The sequence below is a fragment of the Gadus macrocephalus genome, chromosome 15 (assembly GCF_031168955.1).
Source record: "Gadus macrocephalus chromosome 15, ASM3116895v1".
NCBI lineage: Eukaryota > Metazoa > Chordata > Actinopteri > Gadiformes > Gadidae > Gadus > Gadus macrocephalus.
The window spans coordinates 14,215,282-14,233,846 of NC_082396.1; the positions used below are offsets into that span (position 1 = coordinate 14,215,282).

The 18,565-nt window shown below is 41.0% G+C and overlaps 1 protein-coding gene across 1 annotated transcript; it reads right to left on the reverse strand.

Moving 5' to 3' along the window:
* Window positions 1-1,040: 1,040 nt before the first annotated feature.
* LOC132473665 (deleted in malignant brain tumors 1 protein-like) lies at window positions 1,041-17,986 on the reverse strand. Its single transcript, XM_060073877.1, has 41 exons — window positions 17,870-17,986; window positions 17,412-17,510; window positions 17,075-17,116; window positions 16,867-16,965; window positions 16,726-16,770; window positions 16,518-16,616; window positions 14,160-14,201; window positions 13,952-14,050; window positions 13,800-13,856; window positions 13,592-13,690; window positions 12,679-12,720; window positions 12,471-12,569; window positions 12,330-12,374; window positions 11,908-12,052; window positions 11,572-11,765; window positions 11,351-11,449; window positions 10,999-11,043; window positions 10,791-10,889; window positions 9,965-10,006; window positions 9,757-9,855; window positions 8,886-8,924; window positions 8,344-8,488; window positions 8,008-8,201; window positions 7,787-7,885; window positions 7,435-7,479; window positions 7,227-7,325; window positions 6,401-6,442; window positions 6,193-6,291; window positions 5,322-5,360; window positions 4,780-4,924; window positions 4,444-4,637; window positions 4,222-4,320; window positions 3,870-3,914; window positions 3,504-3,648; window positions 3,079-3,284; window positions 2,627-2,802; window positions 2,272-2,502; window positions 2,167-2,191; window positions 1,861-2,020; window positions 1,356-1,600; window positions 1,041-1,247 (listed from the first exon to the last, which is right to left on the reverse strand). Exons 1-41 carry the CDS (start codon window positions 17,961-17,963, stop codon window positions 1,180-1,182), a joined length of 4,224 nt encoding a protein of 1,407 aa, XP_059929860.1. The 5' UTR covers window positions 17,964-17,986; the 3' UTR covers window positions 1,041-1,179.
* Window positions 17,987-18,565: the final 579 nt, after the last annotated feature.

Sequence of the window (18,565 nt, forward strand, 5' to 3'; positions counted from 1 at the left end):
GCTCACCCTAAACTATCTGACTGCTGTGATGGGGTTATTGTTTAAGTCGTCAGCCACTAAACTAGGAAACGAAACCAAAGCCTCGCCTATGTCGTCTGAGCATACGCTTGATACAGAATGCCCTCTGCATAATCCTGGATGTTTTCTGTATCTGTATTGGAAGGAGAGGCCTATTCCTATCTTATTTTACATCCAGGACCATGTTACTTAATTAAGCGTACACACATTACGAGTGAAGAGTTACAAATGGTTGACCTGCAATGGGGCATCTATGGTGCAACTACGTTTTCCTCAAAGATTAAGAAGTTTCCTTCCCTTCGTACAGAACCCTTTGCATAAGGCGATTCATACGGAGGGTTGTGGAAAAGCTAATCCTAGACCCGTCCTTTAAACACACCATGACCGGACCACATCCAGACCTTTTTGATATTGTAATCGTTCACTCTGATGTTGGCCAGCACCCCTCATATGTAGTCTCCTGTGGACGATGCTTGGTTCAGAATTGCCACGTAGCACCAGAGATGCCGGGCTCTTTTCCTTTTCGAGAACACATGCCTTGAGATGCTCACGGGGTGATGTGGGTCCCTGCTTTCCTCAATATTAACTGGGTATTGTATTCTGATTGTTTTGATGGATGTTAAGTGTCAAAAAAGAATAAGGTGAAACTCTGTTACATCGAAGAATCCTGCTTAGCAAGGTTGTGCAATGTACTGAATGGTGTTGTCTGTTGCTTAGCAACACGTGTGGACAATTTAGTTACTGTTGCTAGGACCAACTGCTTGAGACTGCTGGTACTACAGGCATCCGATGATAATGGCCTTATGTTCTGTGTGTCCTTGGTCGATTGGTAGTTGTGAATGTGGACGATTTTTGTAAAAACCCCCCCCCCCCCCCCCCCCCCCCCCCCCCCCCTCTGAGGTAACAAATTATTTTAGTGTGAAATTAAATTAACGCTAACAAATGAACGAATAAAGTGTTTTCTAACAATCTGTCCCTCCCTAGCTCTCCTTTTTTTTGTCACTATAATGAGTGCAAGGACATTTATTGTCGTTAGATATGCTTTTAATCGGAATGAAGATGAAAGGAGAGTCTTAACAGTGTTGGCCGTACAGCAGATAACACAACACAAAGAGCAGAAGTACAATTGATTAGAAACAATGGCTGAAAACCCATGATTAATCAAATATCAATGGTCTTCTCGGGCGCCACCTCCTCCTTCACACTCGCTTCACCCTGGCTCCCCAGGTCTAGTGGGAAGGGGGGAGAAAGTGGAGGAAAATTTGTGATGAGAATAAAAAAAAAGCACAACATTTCCATGGCCCTCCCCCATGCAGAAGAGCCCAGCGGGCCGGTACCTTGCAGTGTGAGCGGCCCCAGGACCAGGGTGTGGCTGTCCTCGGAGGCCCTGAGCGCCCGGGCCCTACGCCTGCTGCAGCCCCGGCGGCAGCGGGAGTTGGAGGCGGAGGCGGGGCAGACCACCACCTTGCACTGCAGGTACACCGACTCGTGGGGTCCGCAGGAACTGGAAGGCCTGAAGGTGAAGCGGGCGTAGCTCTTGGTGCCCGAGTCGTAGGCCTGGTAGGTGCTGTCTACGCCGCATCTAGTGGGAGGCAAAATAAAAGAGTTTGTATGTCTTGACAAAGTCAAGGCGTAGTTTTCTATGAGTTAAGAGTTTATATACCGTTGATTCGTTATGTGTGGGATCAGGCCTGGTGAATATGTTTTTCTTTATCTTATTATTTGAGGATCGAACCCACAAAGTAGCCTGTAAACTATCATGCCCCCCTTCTATTGAATGAGACGAGGATTGTGCAGTACTAATTCAAAGTTTAAACAATGATCTCCTGGGACAGTGCATACCCGTTGCGGACAAGGTCGTAAGTGTTGTTCTGAAAGTCGTGGGGCGAGGGCGAAGCCACACACGTGTCAAGGAAGAGAACCAGGCCTTTGTCGTCCCTCCTCAGGTTCACCTGGACGTACATGGCCTGGTTCAGGTCACCATGTATGGAACCTGGGTCACCTGATCCAAGAAAGGACCAACATAAACATCAGAAAGAGGAAGATTTACACGACGAAAACAATATTTTACCTTTTGGAAATGATACTCGTATTGCATTTGAGTATATGAATACTTAGTGGGTAGTTATTATGTATGACGTGTTTTACTTTTGTCCTGCTTTTCTTTTGTTGTCTGGGCGGGGGGGGGGGGGGGGGGGGGGGATAATCATTGCACAAATGTACAAACAAAGCTGCTGTCTTCATGACCCTTACCATATATGTAAAACTTCTGGAGGTGTAGAAGGCCATGGTCCCGTTGAATCTGCCCATGCCCGTGATACTGTCATTTACCCCGGCCCGGGCGATATACAGGTTCTGGACTGTGGTGTCCGGCTCCATGTGACAGTCCACGTTCAACTTGAGGGAGGACTGACGCGTGATCAGACCGTAGTCGGACTCAAAGGCGCGCACCGCATTCGTATATACGATTCTGCCACTCTCAAACTGTTTCAATCAAAGAACACATCGGAAATTAGGGGACATTTGTGGGCCGCTGGGATGTCAACAAACGCCGACAATGGAAAGATGTCACTCGGTGATTGCTCATAGAAAGCGATTAGATTCTTACCTTTTGCTCTGTGCCACAAGTATTCATCGGGAAACTGAAGATCACTTGGAATGCAGAGATTTGGGGTCTGCAGTGCTGGTCATTCAAGTACAGACCGTGGCCATCGTAGCCCAGAGAGTCGAGGTAGGACTTCTCAATCACAATGTTCATGTTGTCTGAAGAACACTCCACTCGACCTGGTGGAGGCACAATAGCCCATTCTTACGCGAGTTTCTTTTCTAACCGACGTTCTCCACTTATCTTCAATGCTATATTATAAAGGCTGAAATCTTCCTGACATTGGTATTGCATCTTAGTTTTCGAAAGGGGATTCTGAATGACAGCGATTGTCTGCATTGATTTTCAAGCGACACTGAGATGAAGGGCTGGACCCGGTGACTTTGTTGGGTCAGGTTTAGCCATGTGGAATAATATAAAACGTCCATGCCGGTTGACTTGAAGTCTACACTGACCTGCGCCTGGTGGAAGAGAGCTTTTGAATTCGGCGTTGAACCCTCGGCCGGTCCCTGAGCCGTCCGTCCGGAAGAGAACAGTTAGGTACGTGGAGGAGGACTGGAAGAAGTTCAACGTGTTGTTGCACAATTTCCCCAAAGGTCGCGAGTTCACGCTGGGTCCATCATAGACGGCTACGTAGTCACAGGAACAGCAGTCCTCCAACCTGGATGCACAACGGATCATCAAGTCAGCTGAAGAACAGCTTTGTTAATAACTCAAATGTTTTGTGTGTGTGTGTGTGTGTGTGTGTGTGTGTGTGTGTGTGTGTGTGTGTGTGTGTGTGTGTGTGTGTGTGTGTGTGTGTGTGTGTGTGTGTGTGTGTGTGTGTGTGTGTGTGTGTGTGTGTGTGTGTGTGCCTTCATGAGTGGCCGATGTAACTCACTGGAGGTCAGTGATGGACAGGTATATCTTATGGTCATTCGATGCTCTCAGCTGCCACACGCAGTTGCTGTTGCCGTGGTAGTTGCCAGGGTAGCCCGGGCTGGAGAACGACCCAGAGATGGATAGAGAGCCTCCGCAAGGTGGACCTGTAAGAGGTTAAGCATCAGAATTGGGTTGTTATGCTCTATTTTTCAATTGAGGGTATCCTAATGCAATATGTTTAGTATTATCCATACAACCTGTTAATTTGGTTTTGATGTGGTGAATGGAGAGATATTGTCTCACTGGATGGTTTTCACTTCACTGGAAATGTTCATATCATAGAATGTAGATGTTTTTGTAATTGATAACAGAGATGGTTCATTACCTGTAGTAACATCTGGTGGGTATGCTGTAGTGCCTACACACTGAGCTGCAAGAGGGATGAAAATATGTTTCACTTTTTTAAATAGATATTTTTTCATTCATGCAAACATTTCAATAAAACTAATATTATCATTTCATTTGTCATGCGTCAGTTCTTACGTTGAGTGGAATGTCTTTATGAATGACCTTACTCCTTAACATATCCTTAAACTGATACTTTAAAAATATATTTACACTTTTCTACACTGAGCTGCAATACAGATGAAAATCGGTTTCAGTCTTTAAAGTAACCTTTTTTTCATTTATGGAAACATTTTACGGTAGATTTTGTTTTTACAGGCCTTATCACTTACATAAGTAGTCATAGCAACAGTTGCCATAGGATTCACAGGAGTAGCCGCAGGAACAGTTTCCGACCAAATAGCCACAGTTATATCTGCAGGAACCGTCCGCTAGTAAAAGATAAAAAGTCAAATCACACAAATAGCATTTAACTGTTTGCCTTCATGTTTTCTTTAAGTAGACCGAAAATACGTTCAAGTTGATGTATCGTCACTCTTGTTTCTGCGACTCACCCACAACTCTGTATTCGGCCCGAAATCCTTGGTATGTCTGGCTACTGTCAGTGGTGAAGCGTACGGTCAGAGTCTTACCAGTGGAGTGGAAAGTAGACCTCTGATTACCACACAATCTGCCAAGCTGCCTTTGGTTAATACTGGGGCCATCATAGACCTGGATGCCATCAAATCTGCAGTCTGACCCCTCTAATCTGTGGATAGCATTTGTGTCGCAGAATTTGTAAAAATTTACCATGAGCCGAAGACAACTCTTCATCATGTTCAAATGCAGCAGGAAAATACGTTCCTCATTATCAAATGATGTCAGATTGGTGATTAAATGATCATGCTTACTCAACATGGAGGAACTCCAGTTCTATAACTTCAGAGCCTGGACTGATGACCCACACACAATCCATGTTGTTAGGATACTGTTGTGGGTAGTTGGGGCTGGTAATATTCCCCTCAGTAGAGTACAGCCACCAACCACAGTTATTAACTGAAAGACGATCACAGAGAACGTTGGAGCAAGGGTTTCGCATCACAATGCCTGGTAAGTACATGCTGACAAGTACAGTTTGCAATATTATTATAAGAAATATACATTGAAGCAGCTTTACGCACAGCTTTATCAAGCACTTGTAAATATTGAACTGGAGTATGCATGGAATCATCTGTTAGTTTCTGGATTTGTGTCCGACGCAGAGAATACAACAAATGCTTGTAGGGCACAACACAAAGAAACACAGTGCTTAAAGGGGTGACCAGTGCATGGTGTCATGGGAAACCCTAAAATTGACATTATTTCAAGAAGAGACAAACATGTTAGTTTGATTTTGTACAGAAAGTCTTGAAGTGCAAGTTACAAGATGCATGATAAATACAATGTTCATTACCTGTAGGAACATCTGTTGTACTTGTATCGTAACACTGAGCTGCAAGACGGATGAGAAGGGGTTTCAGTTTTTAAAATCACTTTCTTTTTTAATTTCTGCAAACATTTCAACACATACCAATATTTGCATTAAATTATTCATGCATTAGTTCTTACGTTGACTAGAATGCAATTGTGATACTCTGATACTTTCAACGCATACTCTGAAATATACTTTTCACAGTGACTGTTTACCTCAGAGAGGTTAACAGTATTTCTGTAGAGCTTCAGTAGCAGACTTAACACGTCATTACTGTTAAACAGACACTTTTCTTACAGTCTAACGGCACATTCATGTACAATTCATTAAAGCGTTAAAGGTTCTGTAGGTAAGATTTAAGAGGTATTATTTGCGTGTAATTTGTTAAAAATGGCCTGGTAAGCTATTACTGAGTCAAATGCTCTGTAAGATTCGCTGTATTAGCCGATTTCGATTGCAGACCGCCCCCAGCTCATTTCTGACCAATCAGGGAAGGTCTCCCCTGATTGGTTCCAGACTCCATATTGCCTATCAATCACAGGTACATGAATCTAGAACTGTTAATGGCTGAGAAACGTACGAAGGGAGGGAGCAGAGAGAAAGGGGACTTTTGGGGGGTTATTTAATTTGAAAAACTTGCTCTCTTCTGCTCTCACCCTTTACAACTCTGAAATCTTTACTAGAACAGCTTTAATGCACAGATTTACACCTATAGTTTCATATATATTTTTCATGCATCCATACTCACGTTTGGACTGGCCTGTCATTGTGACTAAACGTTCATGCGTCTGCCATAAACAAAATAATGCAGCATTTTACGACGGCTTTTGATTTTACAGCCCTTGTAACTTACAGTAGTAGTCATAGCAACAGTTTCCGTAGTATTGACAGGAGTAGTCGCAAGAACAGCTTCCCAGGTGGTTCCCACAGTTGTAGCGACAGGATTCTTGAGCTGGGAAACAGGGAGATATTGTCTCACTGGATGGTTTTCACTTCACTGGAAATGTTCATATCATAGAATGTAGATGTCTTTGTAATTGATATCAGAGATGGTTCATTACCTGTAGTAACATCTGGTGTAAATGTAGTGTATGAACACTGAGCTGCAAGACAGATGAAAATAGGTTACCCTTTTTTAAAATCACTTTTTTTCTCATTTCTGCAAACATTTCAACATGCCAATATTTTCATTTCATTTTTTCATGCATCAGTTCTAACGTTGACTAGAATGCAATTGTGACTTACCTTCTTCTTGAAAAGGTCTTCAACGCATACTCTTACAGTAATATTTTCACCGTGACTGTCTACCTCAGAGAGCTTCATGTCATTTTCTGTAGAGCTTCAGCAGTAGACTTGACACGTCATAGCTACTGTTAAACGGACACTTTTCTTCAAAGTGTCTTACGGTGAATTCATGTACAAGTCATTAAAGCAGGTGCTGAAGGTAAGATTTAAGAGCTATTATTTGAGCGTAATTTGTTAAAAATGGCCTGGTCAGCTATTATTGAGTGAAATGCTCAGCGAGAATATCTGTTATAAGTAGACTGCGTCTGCCTCTGTATGAGCCGATTTAGATTGAAGAGCGCCAAAGCTCATTTCTGACCAATCAGGGAAGCCCTTCCCTGATTGGTTCCGGACTCCATATTGACTATCAATCACTGATACATGAATCATTCTAGAACTCTTAATAGCTGAGAAGCGTTTTGAGGGAAGAAGCAGAGAGAGAGAGGACTTTTTGTGCAGATTTACATCTATATTTTCATATTTTTTCATGCATCTCACGTTTGGTCCAGCCTGACATTGTGGCGAAACGTTCATGCATCTGCCATTAACAAAGTAATGCAGCATTTTACAACTGCTTTTGGTTTTACAAGTCAGGTTACTTACAGTTGTAGTCATAGCAACAGTTGCCGTAGTATTGACAGGAGTAATCGCAAGAACAGCTTCCCAGGTGGTTCCCACAGTTGTAGCGACAGGATTCTTGAGCTGGGAAACAGGGAGATATTGTCTCACTGGATGGTTTTCACTTCACTGGAAATTTTCATGTCATAGAATGTGGATGTTTTTGTAATTGATAACAGAGATGGTTCATTACCTGTAGTAACATCTGGTGGGTATGCTGTAGTGCCCATACACTGGGCTGCAAGACGGATGAAAATGTGTTTCACTTTTTAAAATAGATATTTTTTCATTCATGCAAACATTTCAATAAATACCAACATTTTAATTGAATTTGTCATGCGTCAGTTCTTACGTTGACTGGAATGTCATTATGAATTACCTTACACCTTAACATATCTTTAAACTGATACTTCAAAAATATATACACACTTTTCTACACTGTGTTGCAATACAGATAAACATGGGTTTCAGTCTTTAAAGTAACCTTTTTTCATTTATGGAAACACTTTACTGCAGCTTTTGTGTTTACAGGCCTTGTCACTTACATAGATAGTCATAGCAACAGTTGCCATAGGATTCACAGGAGTAGCCGCAGGAACAGTTTCCGACCAAATAGCCACAGTTATATCTGCAGGAACCGTCCGCTAGTAAAAGATAAAAATCAAATCACACAAATAGCATTTAACTGTTTGCCTTCATGTTTTCCTTAAGTAGACCGAAAAGACGTTCAAGTTGATGTATCGTCACTCTTGTTTCTGCGACTCACCCACAACTCTGTATTCGGCCCGAAATCCTTGGTATGTCTGGCTACTGTCAGTGGTGAAGCGTACGGTCAGAGTCTTACCAGTGGAGTGGAAAGTAGACCTCTGATTACCACACAATCTGCCAAGCTGCCTTTGGTTAATACTGGGGCCATCATAGACCTGGATGCCATCATATCTGCAGTCTGACCCCTCTAATCTGTGGATAGCATTTGTGTCGCAGAAAATGTAAAAATTGACCATGAGCCGAAGACAACTCTTCATCATGTTCAAATGCAGCAGGAAAATACGTTCCTCATTATCAAATGATGTCAGATTGGTGATTAAATGATCATGCTTACTCAACATGGAGGAACTCCAGTTCTATAACTTCAGAGCCTGGACTGATGACCCACACACAATCCATGTTGTTAGGATACTGTTGTGGGTAGTTGGGGCTGGTAATACTCCCCTCAGTAGAGTACAGCCACCCACCACAGTTATTAACTGAAAGACGATCACAGAGAACGTTGGAGCAAGGGTTTCGCATCACAATGCCTGGTAAGTACATGCTGACAAGTACAGTTTGCAATATTATTATAAGAAATATACATTGAAGCAGCTTTACGCACAGCTTTATCAAGCACTTGTAAATATTGAACTGGAGTATGCATGGAATCATCTGTTAGTTTCTGGATTTGTGTCCGACGCAGAGAATACAACAAATGCTTGTAGGGCACAACACAAAGAAACACAGTGCTTAAAGGGGTGACCAGTGCATGGTGTCATGGGAAACCCTAAAATTGACATTATTTCAAGAAGAGACAAACATGTTAGTTTGATTTTGTACAGAAAGTCTTGAAGTGCAAGTTACAAGATGCATGATAAATACAATGTTCATTACCTGTAGGAACATCTGTTGTACTTGTATCGTAACACTGAGCTGCAAGACGGATGAGAAGGGGTTTCAGTTTTTAAAATCACTTTCTTTTTTAATTTCTGCAAACATTTCAACACATACCAATATTTGCATTAAATTATTCATGCATTAGTTCTTACGTTGACTAGAATGCAATTGTGATACTCTGATACTTTCAACGCATACTCTGAAATATACTTTTCACAGTGACTGTTTACCTCAGAGAGGTTAACAGTATTTCTGTAGAGCTTCAGTAGCAGACTTAACACGTCATTACTGTTAAACAGACACTTTTCTTACAGTCTAACGGCACATTCATGTACAATTCATTAAAGCGTTAAAGGTTCTGTAGGTAAGATTTAAGAGGTATTATTTGCGTGTAATTTGTTAAAAATGGCCTGGTAAGCTATTACTGAGTCAAATGCTCTGTAAGATTCGCTGTATTAGCCGATTTCGATTGCAGACCGCCCCCAGCTCATTTCTGACCAATCAGGGAAGGTCTCCCCTGATTGGTTCCAGACTCCATATTGCCTATCAATCACAGGTACATGAATCTAGAACTGTTAATGGCTGAGAAACGTACGAAGGGAGGGAGCAGAGAGAAAGGGGACTTTTGGGGGGTTATTTAATTTGAAAAACTTGCTCTCTTCTGCTCTCACCCTTTACAACTCTGAAATCTTTACTAGAACAGCTTTAATGCACAGATTTACACCTATAGTTTCATATATATTTTTCATGCATCCATACTCACGTTTGGACTGGCCTGTCATTGTGACTAAACGTTCATGCGTCTGCCATAAACAAAATAATGCAGCATTTTACGACGGCTTTTGATTTTACAGCCCTTGTAACTTACAGTAGTAGTCATAGCAACAGTTGCCGTAGTATTGACAGGAGTAGTCGCAAGAACAGCTTCCCAGGTGGTTCCCACAGTTGTAGCGACAGGATTCTTGAGCTGGGAAACAGGGAGATATTGTCTCACTGGATGGTTTTCACTTCACTGGAAATGTTCATATCATAGAATGTAGATGTCTTTGTAATTGATATCAGAGATGGTTCATTACCTGTAGTAACATCTGGTGTAAATGTAGTGTATGAACACTGAGCTGCAAGACAGATGAAAATAGGTTACCCTTTTTTAAAATCACTTTTTTTCTCATTTCTGCAAACATTTCAACATGCCAATATTTTCATTTCATTTTTTCATGCATCAGTTCTAACGTTGACTAGAATGCAATTGTGACTTACCTTCTTCTTGAAAAGGTCTTCAACGCATACTCTTACAGTAATATTTTCACCGTGACTGTCTACCTCAGAGAGCTTCATGTCATTTTCTGTAGAGCTTCAGCAGTAGACTTGACACGTCATAGCTACTGTTAAACGGACACTTTTCTTCAAAGTGTCTTACGGTGAATTCATGTACAAGTCATTAAAGCAGGTGCTGAAGGTAAGATTTAAGAGCTATTATTTGAGCGTAATTTGTTAAAAATGGCCTGGTCAGCTATTATTGAGTGAAATGCTCAGCGAGAATATCTGTTATAAGTAGACTGCGTCTGCCTCTGTATGAGCCGATTTAGATTGAAGAGCGCCAAAGCTCATTTCTGACCAATCAGGGAAGCCCTTCCCTGATTGGTTCCGGACTCCATATTGACTATCAATCACTGATACATGAATCATTCTAGAACTCTTAATAGCTGAGAAGCGTTTTGAGGGAAGAAGCAGAGAGAGAGAGGACTTTTTGTGCAGATTTACATCTATATTTTCATATTTTTTCATGCATCTCACGTTTGGTCCAGCCTGACATTGTGGCGAAACGTTCATGCATCTGCCATTAACAAAGTAATGCAGCATTTTACAACTGCTTTTGGTTTTACAAGTCAGGTTACTTACAGTTGTAGTCATAGCAACAGTTGCCGTAGTATTGACAGGAGTAATCGCAAGAACAGCTTCCCAGGTGGTTCCCACAGTTGTAGCGACAGGATTCTTGAGCTGGGAAACAGGGAGATATTGTCTCACTGGATGGTTTTCACTTCACTGGAAATTTTCATGTCATAGAATGTGGATGTTTTTGTAATTGATAACAGAGATGGTTCATTACCTGTAGTAACATCTGGTGGGTATGCTGTAGTGCCCATACACTGGGCTGCAAGACGGATGAAAATGTGTTTCACTTTTTAAAATAGATATTTTTTCATTCATGCAAACATTTCAATAAATACCAACATTTTAATTGAATTTGTCATGCGTCAGTTCTTACGTTGACTGGAATGTCATTATGAATTACCTTACACCTTAACATATCTTTAAACTGATACTTCAAAAATATATACACACTTTTCTACACTGTGTTGCAATACAGATAAACATGGGTTTCAGTCTTTAAAGTAACCTTTTTTCATTTATGGAAACACTTTACTGCAGCTTTTGTGTTTACAGGCCTTGTCACTTACATAGATAGTCATAGCAACAGTTGCCATAGGATTCACAGGAGTAGCCGCAGGAACAGTTTCCGACCAAATAGCCACAGTTATATCTGCAGGAACCGTCCGCTAGTAAAAGATAAAAATCAAATCACACAAATAGCATTTAACTGTTTGCCTTCATGTTTTCCTTAAGTAGACCGAAAAGACGTTCAAGTTGATGTATCGTCACTCTTGTTTCTGCGACTCACCCACAACTCTGTATTCGGCCCGAAATCCTTGGTATGTCTGGCTACTGTCAGTGGTGAAGCGTACGGTCAGAGTCTTACCAGTGGAGTGGAAAGTAGACCTCTGATTACCACACAATCTGCCAAGCTGCCTTTGGTTAATACTGGGGCCATCATAGACCTGGATGCCATCATATCTGCAGTCTGACCCCTCTAATCTGTGGATAGCATTTGTGTCGCAGAAAATGTAAAAATTGACCATGAGCCGAAGACAACTCTTCATCATGTTCAAATGCAGCAGGAAAATATGTTCCTCATTATCAAATGATGTCAGATTGGTGATTAAATGATCATGCTTACTCAACATGGAGGAACTCCAGTTCTATAACTTCAGAGCCTGGACTGATGACCCACACACAATCCATGTTGTTAGGATACTGTTGTGGGTAGTTGGGGCTGGTAATACTCCCCTCAGTAGAGTACAGCCACCAACCACAGTTATTAACTGAAAGACGATCACAGAGAACGTTGGAGCAATGGTTTCCCATCACAATGCCTGGTAAGTACATGCTGACAAGTACAGTTTGCAATATTATTATAAGAAATATACATTGATGCAGCTTTACGCACAGCTTTATCAAGCACTTTTTGAACTGAAGTATGAATGGAAATGCTGGGAAACAGGGAGTTATTGTCTCACTGGATCATTTTCACTTCACTGGAAATGTTCATGTCATAGAATGTAGATGTTTGGGTAATTAGTACCAGAGATGGTTCATTACCTGTAGTATCAAAGGGTGGGTCTGCTGTAGGGGATATACATTGATCTGCAAGTAAGATGAAAATGGGTTGCAGTCTTTAAAGTAGCCTTTTTTCCATTAATGGGAACGGCAGCTTTTGATTTTACAGGCCTGGTAACTTACAGTAGTAGTCATCGCAACAGCTGCCATAGGATTCACAGGAGTAGTCACAGGAACATCTTCCTAGGTGGTTCCCACAGTTGTAGCGACAGGAGTCTTGAGCTGGGAAACAGGGAGATATTGTCTTACTGGATGGTTTTCAATTCACTGGAAATGTTCATGTCATAGAATGTAGATGTTTTAGCAATTGATATCAGAGATGGTTCATTACCTGTAGTAACATCTGGTGTAATTGTAGTGTATGGACACTGAGCTGCAAGGCAGATGAAAATAGGTTACCCTTTTTAAAACACTTTTTTTTTTCATTTCTGCAAACATTTCAATCCAAACCGATATTTACATTTTATTTGTCATAATCATTTCTTACGTTGACTAGAATGCAATTGTGACTAACTTTTTTCGTTAAAATGTCTTTCAACGCATACTCTGAAATAATATTTTCATCGTAACTGTTTACCTCAGAGAGGTTCATGTTATTTTCTGTAGAGCTTCAGTAGTAGACTTGACACATCATAGTTACTGTTAAACAGACACTTTTCTTCAAAGTGTCTTACGGTTAATTCATGTAAAGTCATTAAAGCATTAAAGGTGCTAAAGGTAAGATTTAAGAGCTATTATTTGAGCGTAATTTGTTAAAAATGGTCTGATCAGCGATTATTGAGTGAAATGCTCTGTGAGAATATCTGTTATGAATTGACTGCGTCTGCCGCTGTATGAGCTGATTTAGATTGAAGAGCGCCCAATCTAATTTCTGACCAATCAGGGAAGCTCTTCTCTGATTGGTTCCGGACTCCATAATGACTATCAATCACAGGTATATGAATCTAGAACTCCTAATAGCTGAGAAAGATATGGAGAGAGGGAGCAGAGAGAAAGGGGGATTTTTGGGGGTTATTTCGTTAAAAAAATGTGCTGTCTTCTGCTCTCACCCATTGCAACTTGTAAATCTTTACGACAGCAGCTTTAATGCACAGATTTATACCTATATTTTCATATTTTTTTCAGGCATCCATGCTCACATTTGGTCCAGCCTGTCATTGTGACGAAACTTTCATGCGTCTGCCATAAACAAAGTAATGCAGCATTTTACGACTGCTTTTGATTTTACAGGCCAGGTTACTTACAGTTGTAGTCATAGCAACAGTTGCCGTATGATTGACAGTAGTACTCGCAGGAACAGCTTCCCAGGTTGTAGCCACAGTTGTGGCGACAGGATTCTTGAGCTGGGAAACAGGGAGATATTGTCTCACTGGATCATTTTCACTTCACTGGAAATGTTCATGCCATAGAATGTAGATGTTTGAGTAATTAGTACCAGAGATGGTTCATTACCTGTAGCCACATCTGGTGTATGAAAGGGTGGGTCTGCTGTAGGGGATATACATTGATCTGCAAGACAGATGAAAATGGGTTGCAGTCTTTAAAGTAGCCTTTTTCCATTAATGGGAACTGCAGCTTTTGATTTTACAGGCCTGGTAACTTACAGTAGTAGTCATCGCAACAGTTGCCATAGGATTCACAGGAGTAGTCACAGGAACATCTTCCTAGGTGGTTCCCACAGTTGTAGCGACAGGAGTCTTGAGCTGGGAAACAGGGAGATATTGTCTTACTGGATGGTTTTCAATTCACTGGAAATGTTCATGTCATAGAATGTAGATGTTTTAGTAATTGATATCAGAGATGGTTCATTACCTGTAGTAACATCTGGTGTAATTGTAGTGTATGGACACTGAGCTGCAAGACAGATGAAAATAGGTTACCCTTTTTAAAACACTTTTTTTTTCATTTCTGCCAACATTTCAATACAAACCGATATTTTCATTTTATTTGTCATAATCAGTTCTTACGTTGACTAGAATGAAATTGTGACTAACATTTTTCTTTAAAATGTCTTTCAACACATACTCTGAAATAATATTTTCATCGTAACTGTTTACCTCAGAGGTTCATGTTATTTTCTGTAGAGCTTCAGTAGTAGACTTAAACGGGACATATTATACCACCAGGTATTAGTGTGATTAGCCTTACAAGCCATTTCGAAAATCTGCCCCATATGACATCACTAGTGGGCGTGTCCACCTAGATCTGTGCTGGATAGATCAATCTACCAGCCTACCAGGTGGACTGAAATAAACGTTGCTCATCTGTCCAGCACAGATCTAGGTGGACACGCCCACTAGTGATGTCATATGGGGCAGATTTTCGAAACGACTTGTAAGGCTAATCACACTCACACCTGGTGGTATAATATGTCCCTTTAACACGTCATAGTTACTGTTAAACAGACACTATTCTTCAAAGTGTCTCACGGTTAATTTGTGTAAAGTCATCAAAGCATTAAAGGTGCTAAAGGTACGATTTAAGAGCTTTTATTTTAGCGTAATTTGTTAAAAATGGTCTGATCAGCGATTATTGAGTGAAATGCTCTGTGAGAATATCTGTTATGAATTGACTGCGTCTGCCGCTGTATGAGCTGATTTAGATTGAAGAGCGGCCCATCTAATTTCTGACGGACTCCATATTGACTATCAATCACAGGTATATGAATCTAGAACTCCTTATAGCTGAGAAAGATATGGAGAGAGGGAGCAGAGAGAAAGGCGTATTTTTGGGGGTTATTTCGTTTGAAAAATGTGCTGTCTTCTGCTCTCACCCATTACAACTTGTAAATCTTTAAGACAGCGGGCCCTATTTTAACGGTCTGAAACGCAAGTGGGAAGCGCAAAGCGCAAGTAGCTTTGTGGGCGGTTCTACGGCGCTATTGCTATTTTACAGGCGGATAAATGACACTTGCGTCGCGGCGCAAGTGTCAAAAGGGTTGGTCTGAAGCAGCCTTATTACCCGTAGCCTAGGTGTGGTTTGGGCGTAACGTCCAACAAACCAATGAGAGTGCCAGCTCCCATCCCCTTTAAGAGCCATGAGCGCATTTGAATCGGACGAGTTGATATTTTGACAGCGCGTCTGCAGTCTCCGATGAGACAGATGCACATGAATTTTCAAACTGCAAATGGCTCAGTTTATTGCCAAATAATATGGCCTAATTCACTCATGGAATAAGGGGTTTTCTTCCACAGCTTCAGAAATACTGAGTCCTCAAATAAATTTCGGCAAAGAAAACGTATATGATATAACATACGATATGCGGTAACTGTGGTTCTATTTAATGATATACGCAATACATTATAAACATTGTTTCTTATCAGTATTGTATGCTATCCTAATATGCATGTGTCCCCGCGGTAATAGACATTGCCATTGATTGTATTATGCGTTACGTGTTTAGTTTGCGTGTGTTTAAACAGAGCACACACGCGCGCCCGCATTCATTCGTTCTTTTTAACACTCACTCGCGGTAAAACAATGTTTTTCACGATCAAATACTCATCAATCCTAAAAGTTATGGGCATGTAGGCCTACACGATGTCTGTGTCAAGAAAATATGTGTTTGCTGTACAGTGTTTGCAGATGCATTGATTTAAAAGTACAACTTATTACCGCTGCATCAGCTGTTCTTTCCCAAATAATTTACCAAGAATGTGCGGCTAGGTAGATGAGAGAAGCAAAGTGTATGCGCGAGGTGCACAAGCAATCCGTATGCATCGCATGCGCATGCCCTTAAAATAGCATCTGAACAACGCGCCACTGACTTTAAACCAGGTATTTCCTGGTCAGTAGCGCAATGGTATTCAGAAACGGCAAAATACCGTTTGCGCCCGAACACGCCTCCTCCTTCCGCCGAACCGCCCCTTGGGGCGCATGATCAATCCCTAATTTACCGGCGAGTGGCGGTGGTGGGAAAAGAAGGCTCTGCGCCAGTAGTAAACTAGCAACGACACATGCGCCAGTGACCAAGTCACTTGCGCCGGATGCAAGATAGGGCCCAGCAGCTTTAATGCACAGATTTACATCTACATTTTCATATTTTTTTCAGGCATCCATGCTCACATTTGGTCCAGCCTGTCATTGTGACGAAACTTTCATGCGTCTGCCATAAACAAAGTAATGCAGCATTTTACGACTGCTTTTGATTTTACAGGCCAGGTTACTTACAGTTGTAGTCATAGCAACAGTTGCCGTATGATTGACAGTAGTACTCGCAGGAACAGCTTCCCAGGTTGTAGCCACAGTTGTGGCGACAGGATTCTTGAGCTGGGAAACAGGGAGATATTGTCTCACTGGATCATTTTCACTTCACTGGAAATGTTCATGTCATAGAATGTAGATGTTTGAGTAATTAGTACCAGAGATGGTTCATTACCTGTAGTATCAAAGGGTGGGTCTGCTGTAGGGGATATACATTGATCTGCAAGACAGATGTAAATGGGTTGCAGTCTTTAAAGTAGCCTTTTTCCCATTAATGGGAACGGCAGCTATTGATTTTACAGGCCTTGCAACTTACAGTAGTAGTCATCACAACAGTTGCCATAGGATTCACAGGAGTAGTCACAGGAACATCTTCCTAGGTGGTTCCCACAGTTGTAGCGACAGGAGTCTTGAGCTGGGAAACAGGGAGATATTGTCTTACTGGATGGTTTTCAATTCACTGGAAATGTTCATGTCATAGAATGTAGATGTTTTAGCAATTGATATCAGAGATGGTTCATTACCTGTAGTAACATCTGGTGTAATTGGAGTGTATGAACACTGAGCTGCAAGACAGATGATAATAGGTTACCCTTTTTAAAACACTTTTTTTTTAATTTCTGCAAACATTTCAATGCAAACCGATGTTTTAATTTTATTTGTCATAATCAGTTCTTACGTTGACTAGAATGCAATTGTGACTAACTTTTTCTTTAAAATGTCTTTCAATGCATACTCCGAAATAATATTTTCTCTAATCTTATCTTCAGCATCTTTAATGCACACATTTATTAATATATTTTCATATTGTTTTCATTCATCAATTTTCATCAATTGCTTTTCAGAGGCCTGCATACTTACAGTAGTAGTCAAAGCAACAGTTGCCATTGTATTGACAGGAGTAGTCGCAGGAACAGCTTCCTAGGTGGTTTCCGCAGTTGTATCGACAGGAGTCTTGAGCTGGGAAACACCGAGATATTGTCTCACTTGATGCTTTTCACTTTACTTTACAGGCATCCGTGCTAAATAACTAGATAATTCTAAAATGATGCTGGTATTATAAATAATTTGGGACAGCCACAGAGAATATAACTATTGGTTTCAGGAAAAAACGTTTTGAAACACTGTGTAAAAAGGGGTGTACAGTACCTGGTGTGGTCAAACCTAAAATTGTCATTATAAGAGACAAGGAGACAAACACCTTTGTTAGATTTTGCACACAAAGGGCAAGTTACAACTTGCATGTTTAATACAATGGAAGGTGAGATTCATACATTTCAGTCCATGACAATGACAAAATGTGTATCATGAATTCCTACCTTGAACACAATGTGAGAACATCACACTGCATAGCACCAGGAATCCCAATGCCTCCATCTTCTCGTTTTGCTTCTGAATGTTCTTCAGTTGCATCCAGTGATGGCTTTATACCCATTGGTTCCCATGATGCCTTCCTTATAGCAGTCATAAATCTGTCTACAAACAATATACCATATTGTAACCAATGGTTCTGAGAAACATGCAACCTGGCCAGTGTGCAAATGCAATGATTAACATTTGCACAAGGATTTGCTTAGGAATATAATAAGGACGATGTACATTTCTAAGTGCTATTAAAAGATCCATAAAACACAGAGTAGCAGTTCTACAGCCAGGTGATGGGGGAGTTCTTATCGTTAAATTATAGAAAACTATGCCCCAAGTGCCCTGAACTACCTCATCTAGCACACCCAGCCAGTTGAAAATGCTTTTTGTAACATTGAGTTGAGTTTATGTCAACGGTTGAAAAAAGGCCTATTATAGCCATTTCTACCAATGATAGTGGCCAATACTTGACTGCTATTACTCTTACTGCAATTAAGTGACATTTTAAGATTCTTCAATACATTTATCAATGATTAAATAGAAGATGTAGAAGTACTTTAATTCTATAAGATGTATTTTCTTGGAGCTGCTATTGGTTGTATAAATACTGATCCTTCAATTGTTCTCTGCATCAGTTATCCTCTGGAACT

What these genes read in the sequence shown, in the direction of transcription:
- LOC132473665 (XM_060073877.1), bottom strand. Translation starts at nt 17,963, where the DNA reads ATGCAACTGAAGAACATTCAGAAGCAAAACGAGAAGATGGAGGCATTG. An exon ending in TACACCAGATGTTACTACAG is followed by an intron (nt 12,570 to 12,678) that starts GTAATGAACCAT and finishes CCTGTTTCCCAG; the next exon opens with CTCAAGACTCCTGTCGCTAC. An exon ending in CTGTTGCTATGACTATCTAT is followed by an intron (nt 11,044 to 11,350) that starts GTAAGTGACAAG and finishes TCCGTCTTGCAG; the next exon opens with CCCAGTGTATGGGCACTACA.